Source organism: Neodiprion lecontei, chromosome 7 (genome assembly GCF_021901455.1).
Source record: "Neodiprion lecontei isolate iyNeoLeco1 chromosome 7, iyNeoLeco1.1, whole genome shotgun sequence".
In the NCBI taxonomy this organism is placed as follows: domain Eukaryota; kingdom Metazoa; phylum Arthropoda; class Insecta; order Hymenoptera; family Diprionidae; genus Neodiprion; species Neodiprion lecontei.
This window is the reverse complement of record NC_060266.1, coordinates 20,490,701-20,513,515: the sequence shown is the minus strand read 5'-3', so window position 1 is coordinate 20,513,515 and position 22,815 is coordinate 20,490,701. Positions and strand designations below refer to the sequence as shown.

At 37.3% G+C, this 22,815-nt stretch overlaps 1 protein-coding gene across 1 annotated transcript; it reads left to right on the top strand.

Annotated features, from left to right (window-relative positions):
* The first annotated feature begins 70 nt into the window (after positions 1–70).
* Positions 71–22,287, top strand: LOC107226373 (glucose-6-phosphate 1-epimerase). Its single transcript, XM_015667168.2, has 6 exons — positions 71–215; positions 1,350–1,401; positions 16,907–16,965; positions 17,567–17,904; positions 18,003–18,311; positions 18,894–22,287. Exons 1-6 carry the CDS (start codon positions 146–148, stop codon positions 18,900–18,902), a joined length of 837 nt encoding a protein of 278 aa, XP_015522654.1. The 5' UTR covers positions 71–145; the 3' UTR covers positions 18,903–22,287.
* Positions 22,288–22,815: the final 528 nt, after the last annotated feature.

Genomic DNA, 22,815 nt, shown 5'->3' with positions numbered 1-22,815 from the left:
TCTTCGCATTGCGGCGGGGGCACGGCGAAAGGTGACTCATGACGTACGACGCATGGAAAAAGAGGGGGGGAGCCGGTTGCCTTGGGTGCGTTTCCGTGGCCGTTAGGTCGTCGAGCGGTCGACAGCTCGCATTCACGATTCAAACATGGCAGCGGCTACAAGCGTCGTGGTACTCGACCGAGGGAACAATACCACCTGCACGATTAATCTACACGGTGTGTGTTTATCCTATTGTTATAGAAATACGTAGCGTTTTTTTTATTATTCGGTTTACTTTTTTTTTCCTCTGGTTTCCGCTGATAATTTTCTCATTTATCCATTCCCCCGCATCTTTCTTAATTTGTCTGATATACGGGATCATTTTTTGCCTTCTCCGAGTGAATAAAGTGTTCGTTTCGTTTGTTTTGTTATTTTATTGGTTTTTTTTTTTTTTTTTTTTTAAGGTTAGGATTTTTCAAAATCGCACCAAACGGCTGTACGTCGGCTCGCAAATTCGAAAAAAATGTATCTAGTTACCCATGTAAATTTTACCAATGAAAACAGAAAATAAGAGAAACGGATATTGGCGATATTAAGTGCGCTCCGTTTTAATCGGTGCTACGGAATCACGGCAGAGAAATGACTATCGCAATGGGAATGGAACAGTGATAGTTTCTGATACGGCGAAGCTCTGTACATAAATGCATACTATACAACAGTTCAAGTGTCCTTTACGCATTTTCTATTGCGGAATAATTATGTCACAATTACACGAGGTTTTTTTATCTTTGATTTCATTTTTTTACTCACATGTCGTTTATCTTCAATATCCGTTACTCGCGAAGTTTACTTCTTCTGTGATCTGTGTTGTGTTTGTGTTTTGTTTTTTTTTTCTAGACCGTGTTCTTTTGTTTTTCCCAACCAACGAAAGATGGGAAAAGTATAGATGAGAAACTCGATTATACACGTAGAATAAAACTCGATCTAGATCGTCGCGGTAGATTTAATCGCTTGTAAATAGTTGACAGAAAATGATACACGGAATTTAGTTTACGCACTCAGGATAGGCGATGAATTTTTCACATACATATAACATAAAACAGAAATTGTTCAGCTAATTCGAACAATTGAAGATACATGATGCGAAATACAAATGCAGAATATCCTTCACGTGTCCTCTTAAATTCTAAACACACACATGCAAGCGCTATGAGTGATAATTACTGACAAGGTTAATTGCTAACCGCTCCGCGAGGCTTTCAATGAGAAATTAATAATAAGATTGTACAGAAACGGGTTGAAGGATTGGGAAAAAAAAAAAAAAAAAAAATTGAAACCAACTATTGTATAACTTTTATTTATAATTTCAGGAGCTACCGTGGTCTCCTGGCGAGTCAACAATCAGGAACAGCTATTCGTCAGGTGAGTTAATTTATTACCGATTTATTATCCTCGTGACGCGTATTCCCGAAAAATTTTCATAAATATAATTTCATCCACAGGATATCGAAAAACACGACATTTTTAAATCATTTTATACTATGCGTCACGATCGGCGTTTTAATTTCTGTTTTTCCCCGCCGTTTTGTAAACGCGCGAGTGTTCGAAGAAGAATTCGACAGAAAAAACGCGTGACCAGATGACAGACATATTAAACTCGAGATGAGTTTCAGGTCGTTCAATAGTTTTTTTTTCCTAAGTTACTCGTGATCATCGATGCATGTAAAAGGCTGTTCAGGTTGCGTTCTTTTCCTGTTTTCATCGTTACGCCGTCCTGTTGTTGTTTTTTTTTTTTTTTTTAGTTACCCCTACCTACTATATATTTTCATTCTTTCATTCGCCATTCGTATTTTTCGTCTTATCATACGGAAAATAAAAGTCGCTGTAACACGATTTTTATTTTATTTTTTTTCTTATTTGCTTCATGTCTTCTCTCACGAAATCTCACCCGGTAGAAAACGATGCAAATGTGTTGAAAAAAAGACCTGCCTCTCACCCACGTTCATTAATTGTACGAAATTGGATTAACAGTTTTTGTAAGGATTATATTTGGATTAAGCCACGTTTTTCAGCAGAATGTTAACAGACGTGTGTATTTGAATATTTATACAAATCCGGCCATTTTATTACATGTTAGTCCCGCATAATGACGTCACGATGCTCGAATTTAAACCCATCCAAACGCTTCTTACTTTCATATTTGTTTGTATCACAGTATTTGGTACTCGACGTAAAAAATATCATAAAGCAAAAAAAAAAAAAAAAAAGAAATTAACCACGCAACAACGAAATTGAAACATTATCAATGCGATATCGTTAATTTAGACGACGAAAGTTGGAATGACAACGTTTTTCGATCCCGAGAACGTGGAAAATTACACAAGTATAAATAATTTTTCGCAGGTACGAAGCAACTGTGTCAATAGGTATATAAAAAATATAGAAGATAGATAAGATATGACGAAAGAAAAAAAAAAAAAAAAGTGAATAAGATAAGAAAGATACTACGAGTTAAGTGAAAAATAAATATGTATAGTATTTCGCGCGTGTGATATACAATCGCGTGTATGTATATGGGGTATTCCCTGTAAAAATTAGCAACCCATGTACCTCACCCCCTTCAATTGTGATCATTTTTTAATATAATTTTCTTACTAATCTAAAAGGGTCTTGAGAATTTTCTCAGCGCTTCTTCAGCCACTTGTGAAATTTATACAAAATCGCAAAACCAATTACGAAAACACCAGTTTTAAAAATCTTTAATACAATTCACACCGATTCTATGATTCAAAATGTGATTTTTGAGCAGCAAACGATAAAGGGATCTCAATATTTACTACATTTGTCGCAAATTTTTAGTTTTCCCATTTCGGAACTGCGTTTGCTTATTTTTTTTTTTTTTTTTTAATATGCCTCGATTTAGATAGATTGCAGAATCACATTATTTTCACGATTCCGTGATCTATTTAGATCGGGATGTAGTAGAAAAAAAAAAAAAACTTGGGGAAAAAATACTAAATATTGAGACCCCATTACCAGCGTGGTGCTTGCAAATCAAATTTCAAATTATAGAAGCTGTGGGAATTTTTTATGATTTCATACAATGGCATTTTCGGACTCGGTTATTTCGATTTTCTTCAAATTTCACCAGTGGTTGAAAAAATAAAAGTGAAAAATATTTCGAGACCTTTTTGTATCGCTGTGAACATCATACTAAAAAATGATTAAAATCGAACACGATGAGGAGGTACACTTGGGGACAATGAATCTGAGACGGCTAATTTTTTACACCGGACAGTTATGTTGGCAACACAGCGAAACGTGGGTTACGTCATGTTCATTGAGATTGAGTTTGTTGCTCCGCCGACTGTGGCGCTGTAGGTTTCTCGGTATTGCCAACATAACTGTCTGGTCTAAAAAATTAGCCGTCTCAGATTCATCGTCACCAACTATAAAAATGTGCTACTAATTTATCGTGGAATGCCCCACATAAATAAGTATCAAAGTTAAGGATCTAAACGCGGGTTTGATATCCATAACATATCATAAAAGTACGTGTAATCGAAACAACGCGCAGAGAACGTGGCAAAGAAATTCCAGTTGGCACGCATGATCTGTGTGAAGCACGTAACCTAACCGCATGAGTAACGCGTTGCGTTCTGTTTCCTCGAGTATCGAGACGACGAAATACGAGGACGAAGAGGACGAGATGATGGCGGAGAAGGTGGGGAGATTTTTAAAGAGAGCGTTCGTCCGCCGCCGTTCCTTTTTTCCTATATATATATATACATATATATATATCATATATATATATATACCCTGGTATACTTATGGACGGCGGAAAAAGGAACGAAAAACAAAAAGTAGAGCGAAAAAAGGAGGGAAGAAACGGGGGGGGGGGGGGCAGCGGTTAACACTGCGATACGTATGTACGTAGCTGGTATACCTCAGTACTCACGGTCTACGTCTCGACATTGGGAAGCGGCAGTCGGGGCCCCCGGGCCCCTTTTTTCCCCTCCCTTCTGCCCTGCGAGGGACCTTAAGGCCGCAGCATTCGCCTCCGAGACCAATCATCTCGTATTATATATGTGTATGTATACACGTGTATATGGGGCATTCCACGCCAATTCTACCTGGAATTTTACGCGATTTTTTCTATGATTGTTCTCACTTTGAAAGGTACTTGGTTTTTTTTTTTTTTTCTCGTGTCAATTTGAATTTTATAAAAAATTTTGGAAACTATTTTATCGAACGACCAAAATCAGAAATTTGAAAAAATTCTGATATATCCTCTGTCAGATGTAAAAATATTTAGGTTCGGAGTGGGCCGATTTTCCCTTCTTATTGTTTTCAAGTTTTATCTGGAAAAGAACGTAAAAAAAATAAGAAGCGGAAGTCATTTTACTACGGATGGTTACTGAAACATTTTTATATGTCACATTGGATATTTGAAATTTTTTTCAAATTTTTCGCAGTTTTTTTTTTCTCCATTTTGCCAATAAAAGAAATTGTAAATGTCGAAGTGGCGTGGAATGCCCCATATACACATACTTACGATTGAAGTAGCGGTTAGGACCCTTCCGCCGGATGTTAAAACTGTAGGTATGAAGATATCTGGAGGACAGTTTTGAAATGTGTGTCACGATCGATTGACAACAAAAGAACCGACGGGTGGAAGTCAAGAAGTAGAATGATTATAAGGGCCGTAATATCGAATATTTAAAGAGGTGAAAATTTAATTTTTAAAGAATTGAAATATGTAGAAAGCCAACGCATAGAAAAGATATATAAAAAAAGAAATAAATAAAAAAGGTTAGAATATAAAATGCCAATATGTAGAATCTTCAGAATTTATCTCGACAGTGTAGAATCGTGTACCTACAGATTGTAGATCTTGCCGTTCTACGTTTCGACATTTCTGGATTTTACCTTTCTATGCTTCAACTTTCTGTATCGTCAATTTTTTATACTTGGACTTTTTCTACATTTTAATCATTCTACGAATTTGAATGTTCGCATCACTGAAAATTCTATGTTATTTTGATGATAACTTGCGCGTCAGGATGATATATAATTGTTTGAATAGTTGGCCACGCCTAACTTTGAACCTTCCGCACATTTGAACTTTTGTTTCGTAATGTTATTGTTTTCAACTTGTTTTTGTAGCTATACTGTACGTTTGATACTCCATCCTTAATTACGATCCTTCAACTCTCGTTGTCTTATTTCTTGTGTCAAAAGTTCAGCGAAAGGTCGCTCACGCCTGAATAATTTTCTACAGTTGAAAACGACCTACAGACAAAAATAACAAAAAATAACAAAAAAAAAAAAAACAACAACAAAAAACACCCCGGTTGGGTTACGTATTTGCAATAAATTAAACTATCACAGCTCGAATTCAACTGTACAAATTAACTGTCCTTGTATCTGCAGAAATGGTGATTATAATAATTATATCGCAACGAATATATTTGTTCATATTCACAGCAAAACGAGATTCTATAACGTTTTTTTCGTTTTCAATTGGCACGAGCGAAATTTTGACATGCAGAAAACGAGAATAAAAAAAGTAATTCAAAAAAACGCCAACGGGCCATTTTATTGCTCGGCAATCGTTAAAAGAAGCAAGAAATTCGATATTCGTTTGCGAAAATAAAAGGATCGCGACGTTAAATTTGCAAAAAGATGAAAGAAAGAAAAAAAAAAAAAACTTAAATTCGTAGAAAAGTCAATGAATAAAAAGCCAAGCAACAGAAACGTCGGAGTTCCAATGCTTTGATATTCTGGTTTTCTATCCTTTACCTTTCCACATTTCGATTTGTTAAATATTGCAATTTTATTTCGTGTTTTCGAAAACTCGTTATTGCGGCCGTTCCATTTTCTAATCCTACATTTGAACCCTCATTTGCAGTTTGTTTTTTATTTATTTATTTCTTTTTTTTTTCTTTGTCTCTTTTCTCCCGTTCCACACCCCTCGGTAAGACCTCCTTATACACACAAAAGGAAAATTAGTACGTAACGAATTGTGGACACGATGAAGAAAGAGACGCGGATAAATATCACCAGCAATATAATTCAGCTCGTGACGTAAGGACGCGACTTTTTGGAAAGCGAGCGAGAAACTTTCGGAGGGATTCTAAACACGCAAACTCCCCGGTCAGGGCCTCCGGTGTTTCTCCGAAGGGTCGCGCCTATTCTCATAGATCATCCTTCGGGACGGAGTGAGTGTAACACGAGCCATGTGGCATCAAACTCCGTCGTTAACTGAAACTGGAATAACACCGCGACGAGGTTCACGCATCCATTATATCTTTCATTATACGAATTACAATACGTCTTGTTATTCCGACATGCAGGATTTCGTCTCGTCTCCGCGGAATTAAGACAAAGCCACATAAAAAAAAATAATGTTGGAAAGAAATCAGAAAGCACGATTAGAAAAAAAGAAATGGAACTTAGTTTTAGATAAAATCTGGGGTTTTTTTTTTTTTTCTTCTTCTTTCTTTTCGTTGGCCATGGTACAAAATCAGACATTCTTCCACTCTGCCTGTGAAAATAAGAAAAAACCGGAGTTGTAAATGACTGGAAGTTTAAATCCTGAAGAAGTCGGTGGAATTTATCTAATTACTGGAAAGATTTAAGTTTGAACGTTATATTTTTATAATTTTCAAAAATATAATACTTGACGTAGGTTGAATCTTGTGTATGCCTTTTGGATTGAAAAGTTTCCCGTAAGAGAAGTACAAAGACTTTAATATAAATGAAATATAATTTGTATACAATTGATGATAATATTTTTGTTCGTTGTGTGAATTTCGAACGGGCGCAAAAAGTGTTTGTAAAAAAAAAAAATTACAAAATTACAGACGTTTACAAAAATTACACAATTCTAGATTTTTATCTGGAAAACCTGACAGATTCAGGGAAATTTCATAAACCGAAGTTGGTGGAAACTCTGAAAATACACGGATTCAAATTTTTAACAGTATAGCAGTTTGGCTCGTCTTCACTTTGCGATACGATAGAGATTTAATTGATTGGATATACTTGTATCGATTCGAATTGATTTGAAAATATTTATAACGCCATAAAATTGTTCACTTTTTGATGATTATACGAAGTACCGTTCAAAAGAAACGACGAAAATTAGACGAAAATGTTACGAGGCTGAAGACAGTAACATTGATGTATCGAAACGTTGAAACAAAAATTACTATTTTTCACCTTTAGAATAGCTGAAGAAGTTGATTTTACAAAATCTGTGTTTGTTGATGCTGTATTAATAGTTTACCAAAAAATTTCAGATTTTCCACTCCGTATTTTATTATTTTTCTACCGCGTCTTGTCAAAAATCACGACGGTGAAAAAAGGCTGAATTTCGAGTCTGTTTAAATCGAGGAAATTGAAACTCTACAAATTTTACCACCTGGACAATGAAAATGCGGTGAAAAAGGGGTGAGAAAAATCCGAAATCAAAGCTGCACAAATTCTCTTAGCCTTTACTCGAGTCGATGCACCCTTTGGGTAATATTCGGGCGGGTCTTATATAGAGGACCGGTTAGCAGAGTGTATTCTGGCCCGGAGTATCCGCTGTAAAATAGGGGAAGCAAACCACCACAGAACTCGTGTGGAAAATCCCAGGTCAACGAAGTGTTGCAGCAGGTAACGGATGGCAAGAGGAAAGATAAAGGAAAGTGGAGGAAGGAGGAAGGAGGGATGGGCTGTTGAAAGGAAGGGATGGTAGGGCGATGACGAAGGGTTGGGGGGAGGAGGGGACGGATGAAGAGAGACGAGCAATGCACCTAATGATGCACTGCAGCAGCCGTTGCTCGAATAGTTTTTGCCCGTGCCCCCCATTCTCTAGAGAGAAATGAGAGAGAAACTTTGAGGATTCGGATTCTTCGCTTGGATCACGTCCCTGCAGTCTGCAGTTTCAAGCTTGAAATTAATCTACGGCAGGGGTTGAAAAGCACAATTTTCAAACGACGCGGAAATCTGATAAATGCATTAATTTTCAACATCGAAATACATTTCCAGTCGTCATTTTTCGTTACCGAATGATTATCCAACGGCCGAATGGCCCGTCGTCTGTTACGACGTAATGCGCGTGCGCTAAAATCTGAGGGTAGTTGTTTGCCAGGGTGGCCAACCGTCAGGACCGGAACCTCAAAAATTTTGACAGTTTTAATCGGCAGTTGTGCTCAACACCGATAGCTGTCAACGTTTTTCAGGTTAAATAGATCGCGGCGAACTGTCGTCTGGATTTACGACGGTTGGCCGCCCTGACGAACAACTGCTCTCGAATTTTAGCGCATGCGCATTACATTCTGTCGCACGACGGACCATTCGGCCGTGTTAGGTAATCATTCTGTGTATATAGCGCTGGGTATATAATGAAACGTGAGTTTTGTAGCTTGTGAAACCAGAAAACCTGATATCACCATTGTTATTGATGATGGTTATTCGCACGATATCTTCTCGGTAACTATTGCGGCGATTTGACGTTGGTGTAGCAATAAATTGATTTCAAGGCCTTGTTTAGTTGAAAGAAAGAGAATATAGTAAACCAAACAAACTGATTTCGCGTTGCTATTACCGGTAAATGTATCACTGGCAACTATAATCGCACAAATTTATCGTCGCTTCATCTTACAATTCAAATAATATTCGAACAATCGACGTAACGATACCCAGTGTAACAAAATTTTCTATTCACTAAAATCAAATGGAATTTTTCAATTAATTATGAACGTTAATATACCGTACGTACGAATGATTTTTTTAACCCTCCTCCAATTTTTCTGTTTGATTTTTTTATTTTTCACGCTCGACTTTATCTTCTCTTCATCTCTGACGAAAAAATGAAGGAAAAAAAAAAACGGCATTTTTGTTTTAACTTTGTTGCAAGAACGCAACGCGCAAGTCGACGATAAACTTACAATTAGACAGAATAAGGAGGGAAAGCTGATTTGACCGTGACAGCCAGACGTGTATATAATTCGCGAAGCTACGACGGTCAGAGATCGGTCTCCGTAGCCTCCGGCTTCTCGGGTACGAATCACGTTCGAACAAAGTCTCTCGGTAGCATCAGCAACAGCAACAGAGCACAAGCTTAACCAGCGGCGGTATCCAGCTGAATGGGAATGCTGTAGAATGTCGGCAAAAACGTCCGCAGCCACTGAAATCATTAGTCGATTGTGTGCAGGACCCGGCGAGAGAGCCGCGTGTATAACCGTACACACAAACACGTACAAAAGGGTATATATATATAGGGTATAACGTGATGTAACGGGTGACGCGCGATTTTCGAACATCGCAACCAGTGTCGCCAACAAACGAATTTTTCTTCCCCCTGAGAAGTATTTATAAAATGCCTAAAATAAAACTAAAACCCCTAAATTGGACAGATGTTGAAAAATATGACACAGGTAGGAAATGTAGGATTCTATTCTAATATCTAGATTTTGGAGCTAATGTATAGGCAAGTATTTTACAAAATTATTAAAAAAAAAGTAACTAATTATTAACAGCATCGATTAAAAAAAAAAATGTTGTGGTGAACAACTGTGAAGCTGATCAGGTGACTGTAAACTGATTGGGCTTTATGCGGTTCACCACCAGATATCGTACCTATGGTAAGATATTTAAATATTAGAGTAACAAATTTAATATTCATATTCATGGGGAAAAAATTTTATGTAATTGAATAATAAATTTTTTTTCTGTCTCGGAGCAAAATTTGTCAAGTCCCTAAAAAATCTCTAAACATTATTCTCCCTTGAAAACAACCCAATCGCAATTATTTCCCCCCCTAAATTTAGGGGTAAAACATTCAAGTTGGCGACACTGTTCGCAACGCTTCACGAAAATTCCGCCAGAGTGCGCGCACTGGAACATGGAATTGATGGAAGGATGCGAAAAGGTTGCAGAAATCAGAAGTTTGAGGTTATAAAGTCCGGAATGTTGACGGAACGATGCAATATTTTAAAGAAATATCGATATTTCGCAACTTCGGAATTTTGTGAAATTCGGCGAATCGTAATAGAGCAAAACGCGTACGTTATTTTGGAAATTCAACTCCTCCAGTCATTCGAAAATGGCAAAACAGTTGTTTTGGTTCCTATAATGTTTCGCTTCGTTCAGACTCGTGTAGAATTTTGAGCTTTGGTTAAGAAATTTTTTTACGGAAATTTCGATTCTACAGCAATATGTCGCACGAATATATTATTCTTTTTGTACACATTTTTACTCAGTCATACAAATTTACTCGTACGAAATTATCAGGATCAACTATTTACTTTAATTGTAGTTTGTTTGAAAGGTAGAAAATGATTCACAAGCGACATTTTCTTCTCTTACCCACTTCAAAATTCAATCTTTGCTTCAAATTTCTTCTCTGAAAACTGCTATTTGTTACAGTAATCCATTTTTTCGAATAAAAGAACGTGAAAACGTTTCAAAAACGATTGGATATTTGAAAAATTAAGATAGATGAAGAGGAAACAAAACTAACAAATAAGATGTGCAAAAAAGTTTCACTTTTAAAAGACGTCCAAAACTATCACCACATTATCCAACAAAGTACTGTTCAAGATTCATTCCAACAAAAGCAAGAAAGGAAACAAATTCTAAAACTCTTTAAAATTCACGATGAATAAGCTGTTGCAAGATTTTCGAAAAATTCAGTGAAACGTTGATAATTAATTGTTTCACTGTTAGAATTTAAAGGAGAAAAAAGAATGAGAATCAGGGATTTAGAATGTAACTTTTTCGTGAAATTTACGTGTTTACCTGAAAACGGTGAAAAATCGGTTCGACGATCGATTCTTAATTGACCCCAACGAGAAGAGATGGGGGGAAAAAATTTCGATCGATGGATCGAGCGAAGAAAACTGAAAAAGAAGAAGAAGAAGAAGAAGAAGAGAAAAAAGGAGGAAAAGAAGAGACGACATCGATCCTCTGTACATGTGTACCGTGTATCTATATGGATAAATTCACCGAAGATTCCTTTCCTATTTTTTATCCGATCGTACGTACCTTTCTGCTGCAAAGGATAAAAGAAGCGACGGTGAAAAAAAAGTAAAAAAAAAAAAAAACTGGCGAGTTTTACGAGCGTGACTAATTATTATGCTCGCCCCGATTGTTACGCCCTGACTTCAAGTCGATCTGAATTTGTTGTATAGGTATGCAGGCATCGATCAATTCGCTCTAGGAATCGATTCTCACTATTGTTCACCGGCAAAAAGGCGACGTTTTAAATCCGAAGAAACGACACGGAAAAATTGAAAAAAAATTAAACAAATCGACGATAATGGAACAGAGAAATGCTCAGAAATAGGAACAGTTTTATTTTCCTGATTTACAATCGTCTTTGGTTTCTTATATTTCTATATTTTTTATTTATTTATTTTTTTAAAGTATTACGCTACCATATAAGGATATTGTTGTTGCGGTATTGTTTATAAATATACCTATCGTCAAGCATCTAGAATTTACGCGAGGATTTAATTTATTTATATATTCTCCACGCTTGTTACGATAATTGGAATTTCCCAAAGTTTGTATACTTTACCGAGAGACGAAAAAGTTCACATTATACTTATTAAAATGGCCGTCCATCAGTCAGTCCATGTGCATAAATGTGTCATTTTTACTGAAAGTGTCCTTGCAATTTTTGTAATAATTTTTAATAACCCCGAAGACGAAATTAAATGCTGATATTAGAATCCTGAAACACCGGAATTCTTCGATGCGTTTTACGATAATTCGTGTTCAATATTCTATTAGAAATAAGGAAACGTCGGGGATTTACAAATTTCAGGTTTTATAGCTACCCTGAATTTTCTATACAACGACCAATTCATTACTACAATTTTTGTCATTTTTCATCAATTTTTCGAGTCACAAATTGTGAGATCGTCCAGTCTGGTATCAATTTTGATTTATTTTTTTCTTCACGTTTACCAATTGTTCAATTTTCTACATTAATGAATTTTGCCAAATGTTCAACATTGGCGCAGAAATGGCAACATGCAATTATCGTTCAATTCACACACGAATACACAGCAGACGTTTGTATGCGTTATCGTTGTAGAAACAACGAGTCAGTCCCGAGCAGCGATATAATTTCCGTACATAATAATATCCAACGAAAGCTATGATACGAGTTAAGGCGGTGATATGAGCTGATTTAGCGGCCCTTTGTCAGTTTACAACGTTATATCGTATAATGTAAGTTGATAAGTGGTCGCGTGGGCTGCGTTATATGCTGCAAGAATTCTTGAGGAATTGTTATATCCTCAACCGCGGCTCGGTTGACTCTCTGACAACGATTACGATGTTGCAGCAGGTGATTGCAGCTGTATCGCATGCAGGGAGGTCCGAGAAACGGACACTTTGTGACACGCGTCTGTATTCACAATTATTTCTTACTTTTATGTCTGCTTTTAGCAGGAATAATTGTATCGAAACATCAGTTCCTTTCGATTAGTACCTACCTACCGATCAAAAATCTAGTAACAACACTCGTATATCATAGTGTTTAAATCCAGGATCAGAATACCTGAACAGATGAGATAAAAATCGAGCCCCTGCGTGCAGCAACAATTTAACACGGGTCAAATTTTGAACAACGAAACATTGGTAAAGTATTTGTCAACCTATGTTGAGGTGTTTTAATGAAAAAATGGATCGTTTTTTGTTTTGACAAAAATTGTCCTAACTTTTGTTATCCAAAACTTAACTCGAGTCAAGTTGCTGTTGCTCGTAGAGGTTCTTATTCGTTGTTCGAAATTTTGGAATACCTTTCAAATTTACTGTCAAACAGAATTCATAATACAATTGGTACAGTTTACCAGATTCAAAGGTGCGGTTCGACTTACAGACCAATAAAACTGCGAAACCATTCTTGACTTGTGGAGGTAATTCAGGAACACCCCAAGGATACTGTATAATCGGCGTCATTGGGGTGTTGGTACAACTTATACACCTATGCGTTGAACCGTGCTAAGGGAGCGGGGCGTATAAACAATACATGTATGCATAAGGTCTTGAGAGCCGGTGCAAGCACCCCGGAGCAGCTCGACGACCGCAGAGGAGTTTTTGCGTTATCCCCAGGCTTGAACGCCGGCGACTGAGTCAGGTTAGGTTCGTCGAAACCTGCAGCACACCCTCGTATCCATCCCGTCCCGACCACCGACTCCAACGACGCTATAGCACAGAACTTTGTTTAACTAAGCAGAACAAGAACCAGACCTATTTATACCGAGATGAGATGGAGGGAAGGAGAGGAGAGGAGAGCAAACCACCGTCCGTTCTTCTTCTTCTTCGCTAAAGTCTGGAAATCGGATTTCCACCCTTTGGTTTAATCTGGTATTTCTCTTCATACAGCAATTAGGGTACTGATCCTGCAGGTTTGGTATAACTTCACTTCCGAAATCACGGATTACATACAGTGTCTCACGATGCAAGTAAGTAAGGTGTGTCAGGAACTGAAAACCGATTTTTCCTCAGTCTGCGTTACAGAAATCATGGATTCTGATTCAGATTCAGCATGCCGAATCCCTCTGATTCATTGGTGAACAACATTCGGTAATCTGCTGTCAGAAATTATGTGAAGCTATTTTCATTGTCACTCTGGCTTGTTGTCGTAGACATTCAATATTGCCGAATCGTGCTGTACTCCAATTTCCAACTGCTCGGGTACTCAATGGTTAATCTTTGATATCCGGAACAGATATACTGGATGTCTGTGAACTAACAGCGTTTTGGCGTTTCTAGTACAATACCGAAGATAAAATGAATCGTTTTTAAAGTTCAGACAGACTTCGAAATAGGTTGAAGTGCCGAAGTCTTTCGGCTGATGTTACCACTAGATTCTGTATTCCATTCAATCGATCTTTCGGTAACAAAAGTTTGAGGAAACTCACTGACCGAGCAGTGGATTGAAATGTACTGACTCTTCAGTGTTAGACATAATCAGCTAGCTGATTAGACAGTGGACTAGGGTTAATGAAAGTGCTGGCGATGATGTCTGTGACGTTACTGCGATAGTGTTTTGTTTCTTTAGAGAACTTAATTCATGATTTTTTGAAGATGGTAAACTATAATACAGCATTAACATTTTGACGGTACAAAGTAATGATTTTCCTTTCATCGTTTTGTTGTGTCGACGTTACTAACTTCATCATCATTCAACATAACACTTCCTATTCCTGTTACAGTTGCGTTTCAAATTACGAATGAAGCATGGAATCATCACTGTTTCAAATTTGGAGAGTCTAAAATTGAAACATTTGCTCTAACGGTCTATAATAATCATGGATGATGCAATGTGCCTTAAATTTCTGATATACGAGATCCGAAGAACACGAATAAAAAAAAGTTCGAAAAGTCCCAGAACAAGGTGTCGTCAGTGTTGCAAATCGAAAAAATTTCTGCTGAGTAAACGCGAGTGATGCATAGAGAAAAGTTGACCACTGAGCCATAAAATTAGAATTTCGAACAAGTTTTCTAACTAAAGCAATCGGAAATGATGGTATAGGGCTGCGGCTAACCCGCGTGTGATCTGCGGACCGAGACCATGGTGGGCCGATGTATGTCCCCCAAATATCGATTTCGCATTAGCGAACTCCATCAAAATAGTACGCTTCCTCTCATACAGATATAAGTGTGTACAATCTGTGATGTATACATTTAAAGTCCGGAGTTTACTGTGAACACTTGAAAAGCATGCATGCCCATCATTCACAACGTCATCGAATAGCGATATTTCCAACGCCACCAACGCCGTCCCCCACATTCAAATCAGAGAATCCAAACAGCCTAGGTGATTATCCGGGTGTGTTTGCTCATCGTTAGTTAGTTTTCCATCCGAAAATGAGCTCGAAAAAGGTTCAACAAAAGTGACAGTAACGAAATGGGGGCTTTTTGTAATCGGGGCTACCTCTGCTGATCTAGTAGAATTTTTGTGGTACCGTCCCATGGTTTCATTTTGTTCGTATCAACGAATGACTAAACGTTTTTTAGTCCACCTCACTTCGTGATCCGACCAGTGTAAATTCATCATCGAAATATTCAGCGGTTCCGAGTCCGAAGACGATCTCAACCTTAAAGAATCCTTTCCATCTTGAAGAGAATCATCGAGAATAATCTGACAACATTCAGGATTATTCTTGCTATAACATGGCGACTTGGAAGGTCGATTTTTAACCTCCGAGAAGATACTAAATTTTAAGCGTAAATAAAAAACTCGGAATAATTCTAAGCAAGTTCTCCAAATTGGTCAACCATATTCGTACACCTTGCAGCTATGACGAAACTCCCGCATGACGAAATGGCCATCTTTTAAACTGGACAGATTTCGTTTCTTCACTCTGCACTCCCAAGAAATATTCTCCGGTTAACGCTGCTGGTGCTGCAGACTCTGGCTCCAGCTCCGGCTTCAGCTCCGGCTTGGTCGATGGTGGTTGGAAACTGCGGCGCCCACAAAAAGCTCGGCAGACAGCAGAGACGGTTTTTGCTGGGCATCAGCATCAGCATCAGCCACTGGCACTGCCTCCCTTTCTCTGCCCCTTCGTTCCCCTCGTCACCTCTCCTCTCCTCTCCTCTCCTCTCCTCTCCTCTCCTCTCTTCTCTTCTTGCCTCCTTTCCTCCCCGCAGCTTCCTGCGTGTGTGTATGCCTCCGTGTGTGTACATGCACACCATCCACTCTTCCACTCTGTATAACTACTCTACCCTTCCTCTTACACTTTGCACAGGCTTGAACAGGCTATAACCATCATTTGCGATCGGTATACCAACTCCGAAACCCGACGTGAGTTCCTCAGGTTTCAAATATCCCCCGACGAAATTCGTGAATAATTTATCCCATCCATCGGCAATGCAACCCTGCCTCTCTATAAATCGGCTTCTTTACACCGTTTCTCTGGACGTGTATATAATACGAACTACTCCACGATCAGTTTCAATCTCGAGTCATCTTCAATACCTGATCGTGTGAAATGCTTCACTTTTCATTCTTTTCAATGTTATTTCACTGGTACAAACACTCAGATTTCTGCCCGAGGCTGCAACAGCGCCGATGGTCGAGCTGATGATAACGTCTGGAAGTTGATGCATGGCACATTGGACAGTGCGAATGGACACTGGAAGGATCATTATTCAAACCTGTCGCATAGGGTCCTTAGAGCGTTGAGAGTGGAAAGTCGAGTCCACTTGCCCTTGCTAACACTTTAGGGCTGGTATGTTATGTTCAAAGCAAATCTAAGTCGCAGTTGAAACATAAGAATGCTCCTTCATGGACTATAATGGATCCTTGGAATCTCTAGCTTTGGAAGAGAGGCAAAGCCGCTTCTTTAAACTTTGACGATAGTCGCTCTTCGTCGATTAGTCTTCCGTTTCCTTGAGATCGAGTTATTTGCTCGAAAAGCAAGAATGTTTTCGGTGTATTCACACTTTGCTGGCACGTGCAGCGGATGCGATGACAATGAAGGAATTTGCGCAATGGGGAGTAATGCGGAGCCGATCGTCGAGGCGTGAAGAAGAGTCTCTAGTACAAGCGGCCACAAAACCCATAAGATCGAGAAAATCCATTATTAAGTTTTCATCGAGCACCACCTGTTCCGCCTCACTATCAGCGGGAAAGCAGTGAATAAAATCGCGTCAGGATCGGAGAACCAGAGCTTCTTTGATGCTCGCTGTATGTAAAGAGATTTCGATCAGAATTCGAGATTAATCTCTTTCAGAATTAGATTTCTTTAGATTTTCTCTCAGCCTTCGACGGGGCGATTTGCTCTGCGATTAAAAGACGAAACCTCTCTCCCTCGTTCTAGTGATTAATTGCAATCCAAAAGCTATTCCAATTAGCTAATGACAATCAAGGCTCGAACGACTAAAACGGAGATAATTCTCATTATTTTTGTTTCAGTAAGCAAGCTGTTTTCGATGGGAAGAAGGCGATCAGAGGCGGGATTCCATTCGTATTTCGTAAGTATAAATTTATCATGTTTTTACGATTTATAATCACGTTTGCAGCGAGCTCGATATCCCCAACATTTCTAGAAATTTAATTACTGAACTTAAACATCCCAATAATATTACCAAAATCATGTTACAATTATTATTTTCAATGATGGATGGGTGGATGGATGGAAGTCCCTGATGTTAATGGTTTGTACGTCCTTTGAAATGATTTTTTGTCAAGATTAATCGTCTCATAACGTTGTATAACGAGATCACGAAGTTAATTACGAGTTTCATTTGCACAGTGGAACGTGAATACGTTTTACAGTAGCTTCAATTTGTCGCACGTAAGACTTTTTTCACAATCCAGGTCTCTGCCGTGAAGTTTTTATGTTAGCATTTCAGTGTTCGGTACACTCATGCAGCTTCGAATTGTATAACCATCTATTTCCTGAGAATCCTATTTTCTCATCATTTGGAAAACAAATCTCCGATTGATAAAACTTGTCTGTAATGTTTCCTTTCATTGTCCTCGCAACATCAAACTAGCAGTTTTTTCCAACAGTTTCTAACATTATGCCTTCCAATCTCAGTGAATAATTGTTAATCTTATATAAATTTGCAGCCCAATTTGGAGCGTGGACGTTCGGTCCAGGTCATGGATTCGCTAGGATCGTTCGTTGGAATCTTGAAAAGTCACCAGAACGTCTGCCAAGCGGTGATATGGAAGCGATATTTTCAGTAATGGACAGTGAGTTCACACGCTCAATGTGGAACTATCCGTTCAGGGTTACGTACAGGCTGATACTGCGGGAAAAGGAGCTCCACTTCAACATCGGGGTCTACAATCCCAGCAAGGAGCACACCTTCAGCTTCAATTTACTTCTCCACACGTACTTCAAGGTCCCAGATGTAAGGCGGTGTCAAGTGACTGGACTGCACGGATGCACGTTCATCGACAAGGTTTGACATATCCACCGATGTCCATCGCTATAAGCTTGAGAAGAAAGGCCTGAAATTTTCATTCGCATTCACGTTAACATTACATGTATAATTTTCAGACAAGGGACAATCAAATATTCCAAGAAGGCAGGGATGTCGTTACCATTTGCGAATGGACGGATAGAATCTACCAAAACACACAGCCGGAACACATAATCACCAACGTCGTCTCCGGCAGGAAGATGAGAGTTCAAAAATACAACTTCCCGGACACGGTGGTTTGGAATCCGTGGCAGGACAAGGCTCGAGACATTCCTGACTTTGGTGACGATGAATTTCCAAATATGATATGCGTCGAAAGTGGACATGTCAGCAGTCCCGTTATGCTGTTGCCAGGGACCGCCTTTGAGGCTAGCCAAATTCTACAGGTAAGTTGAATTCGTCTTCTGCGACTCTCGCAAGCTTTCAAAAAAGGCACGGTGTAATATCATGATTCGACAAATTTCAGCGGTGAAACTATGACACATTCAGGTACAAATTCAGACTCAATATTCACTCCCAAAAACGCATTATCGTACAAAATGTCTTAACCAAGCATTCTATAAGCCTGCTAGTGTCTTGCTATCTTCGAAAGACGAGTCCTGACAGAGAATCTTTCAGTTTTACACGACACCAAAAAGATCCTTAATCTGTTTTCCAAAGTCCAAATCCTGAATTGTAACCGGAAAAATGTGAAAATCTAGAATTCACATCAACATGATCTGGGTTTATTCGATTAATGATCACTTTCGCTGGTCGTTAAATTATATTTAGATTAAAAGAGGTGATCTAAATGACCTAACGGCAATTTAAAACATGTGACACCACATGAATGGTGGGTTTATTTCATATTCTCAATTTGGAAACTGACTGCCGGTCGCCTTTTGTAAACAGAATGACCCAAACGAGTATCGTCAACTTCACAACTTTTCATTCTCGTTGATAATATCCTCTGTAATTTTCTTGCATAGGTGATGTGAGCGGAGAACGGACCATCAAACGGGCCCAGTTCCTCGCTTCCGGTAACGTCGACCAGAGCCATTGCATCGCATGTTTGGCTCTCGGAAACGGAAAACAGCCTTTGGCCCTACCAAGCGGAGTTCGAACCAGGACCATCGCCACCACAGCTATGTCGAGAGAGACACTGTAACGCTCGACATTGCTCGATATGTACTCTAAACCTTTGAATATCCAACCGTATAAACAACGATAAGCCATGTGTGAGAGACTTTTTACTATAAAAAGTTAGGTTCATCATATCTAACTGTTATTCTTGCCAGCAAGTTGATATGCAAATAAACTTTAATGATGCGCTGTTCATAGAATGACTTGCGTTGAAATTATGAGATATCAAAGTTTTAACTCCTACTCGTAAGTTTACAAATTCGTATTTCTCATCAACTTGCCAAATTATTCAGTATTGATTATTTTCAAGATTCAATTCAGTACTAAAATATGCGTTCCATTTGTTAGGAACAATCTGATTTTAATGATGCGACGTATTTTTCGGTTTATATATATATTCATAAACGAAGCTGCGGCGCGCAAATCACTCTTACAAAAATATGGGGGTGAGCAGGTTTAATAATGTATAAATAGAGAAATGGAGAAAGAAGGAAGAAAGGGAGCATGAAATAGCGTAGACAAATTATAAAATGGTTTAGCAGAGTACCGGTGACGTCGGTTAGTTGGGCATATAGATTGAAAAAAAAGCGTTTTTCGAAATATGTACGTTGGTCGATTCTAAAATTAATTCTAGTATAAATAACGAGTAATTGAATTAAGGTAATTGATAACCCACAATGTATTTTACACTTATTATGCGCGTTGATAGCAATTCCAGAGTTCCAACACGAAAAAAAAAAAAAAAGGGTAAATGTTCGCATACATGTTACGTTTGCTTACCACGTACTATAATTCGTTACCTTGAATGCATTCCCGCTAAGTAAAAATTTCGCTAGGATATTATTTTTTTTCCCGCTTTTGTCACCGACGAAAAAGATGAAATTTCTATTTTGTAACAAGTACATATTGCCGTCTATCTCAACGTACAAAATATACCATTCCATTAGAAATATATACATACGTAGATCACACAATGTTGTATATCCACAGAACAAAAAAGGAGATGCGATACAAGGTTGACTGTTAATATTATATTATCACTTTTTATCATCACTATAAAACACGTTTCCGGGTGTATGAAATGTTTCTTCCGCATTCGAGCAAAAAGAAAGGAAGGAAGACAACTTTAAATTCAATATATAGAGATGGTTTTCTTTTTCTTAGAGATAAAGATGAAAGAAAATAACTAGCAATTTTCAATCTTTCTTCTTCGATATATCTACCACGATAATATGCATATTAAAAAATTGTTTATAAGGTGGAAAAACTGGTCGATCATCTGCAAACAACACAATATGATACATTTATGGTGCTATAATAATATATATAATACTATAAATAAAAGGAATTAACTCTTTTTTAAACTACGCAAACTTGTACGTATAGTGAATAATTTTTATAATAGGAGTTATAAACCGTCAGTTTGACAAATTTATTAGCGACCGGTTTTCTTGTTCCCCTGAAGTTACGATCTAATACTCTCTTCTTCAAATCTAGGCCAGCAAGAGAATATATATATTGGTGAATATAATTAAGGATATGAAATAAAATATAAATTACAAATGGGAAAAAAACAAGTAACACAGTTAAACTGGCAACAAGTATACGATTAACAACAGATTTAACAACGATTTTACCTTTTACCGTAAAGGTTCGTTTATCAAATTAGGTAAATAGTAAAGAACGAACATGAGATTAATGCATACGTGAATCATACGTACCATGTTGAAAAATTCAATAAGTTTTTCTTATCCTAATTTTATGATGAATGTATTTTTTATTGAAAAATATATATATATGTATGTATACACATATATATATATATATATAAAGAACGTAAGCAATCTGCAGCAGTTGGTGATAGCGGCGGTGCTCAATTATTAGCGAAACGAAATACAGACAAAACTCGTTCAAAGAGTTCATTTTCCGTACTGTTAGACGTGTAATTAGAAGAATTCGATCTATCGTTTTCTCATATCGTTGAAACAAGAGACTCTCTCAACAAGATTACACGTCGTTCAAAGAATTTTACTAACAAAATTATACTTACTGTATGTTGAAAGCTGAGACAAACGTTTCCCCCAGTTATGAACTAAATTTCATTTAATAAAATTGTTCGATTATTTTATTCATGTGTTCAAAAAGAAAAAAAAAAAAATGATTTTTAGATTATAAATAACAATAATATGCGATCGTCCATCTTCCGCGAAGGGACCGTCAATTAATAAGACATTAGTAGCTCGGATGCCTTAATTTCGTGTATGAAACAGGATACGTTAAAAATAATAATGTATACGATGAGACGCACCCTGTTCCTTTTTTAAACGTGAAAAATTAGTCCTATAGAGCGTATGTGAAAAGAATCTTTTTCTCACACTTTAGGGTTCCAATTTATTTTTCTTTCTTTCATTCCCATTCTCTAATATATCGCCAAAGTTCCTCGGTTAGTTTGTATACTCACATAATAAGAAGAAAAAAAAACATAAAAGTTAACGTTTGACCTACAAACGTGATAATTTCTTGCGTATGTTTATAATATTACGTATTATAAGTGAAAGGTCTGGTGAAGTAGTATGAAAAAACGTAAAATAAAAGAGACAAACGAAAGAAAAATCGACACGAAGGAAATATACCTATGCTTGGGTACGTTTTGTATACATGCCTGCGTGTGTATATATATATATATCACATATATATGGATATGCATATGCAATACAGAAAGTACGGATATAGACCCGAGTGATTGATTAAGCAATTCGTATAAGTTATAGCAATAAATTTCATTACCGTTAGCTACGTAGTATTTAGTAGACAAAAGAGTAACAAAAAATGAATAAAATAATGAAATATTTGATAAGGGTTTTTGGTCTTTAGAGGCTAGACAATATTTTAAACAATTTTAATACAAGAGAAATAATGTAATTCTTCTTTCCAACTGTTACTCTTAATTATGATTATTATTATTATTATCATTATCACGTTTTCTTTCCCACGTCAGCGGATTATAATATATACATATATTTACAACGAAGTAAAACTCAACGATCTTCCACGAAGGACGAAATGAGAATCCGATCGTATGCGCGTACTTAGTCGCGAATGTAACGTTCCTTTTGTTATTCAAATTTGCTAAGAATTGAAAGCTTATAAAATACGGCGATCCTTCGTAATAAACAATGCATTTACACATTACCATACCATAGCATATTAGTATGGTATACAAATTAAACTTAAAAAGAAGAAAAAAAATTCCATCACGATATTGTAAATGATTAATGAATATGTTGATTAAATGTACTTTGGGAAAGTGCAATAAAAAAAAAAAAAAAAAACATTACGTGAGAAACTGTTTACTAATTTTCAGTGTTTACTGTTGTATAACAGCATAATCCTTACTCCACTCAATCAGCACAATAATGATAAGAACGTGATAGTAATTGAAGAGTTTCGCGTAGAAATTAAAAACTATGCAACTATTTGTTACATGTAAATTATTTATTCATGAAGACAGCTACTCATTGCTCAAATATGAATGAATGTATTGAATGAACTCAACCTGATTGAAATTCTGTTAATCAGAGTTTATCAACGACAAAACTGGGGCAGTTCAATGTTGAGGGGATTGAAGCGAAAATTTTTTGAAATTGGAATCTTATCGAAATAAATCAAAGATTTCCATACTTTGAGAATAATGGAGATTGAAACGGTTGGTGAAAAGTTTGTGATTACAAAACAGAGCTATTAGTTCTTGAATAGTAATCACTAATG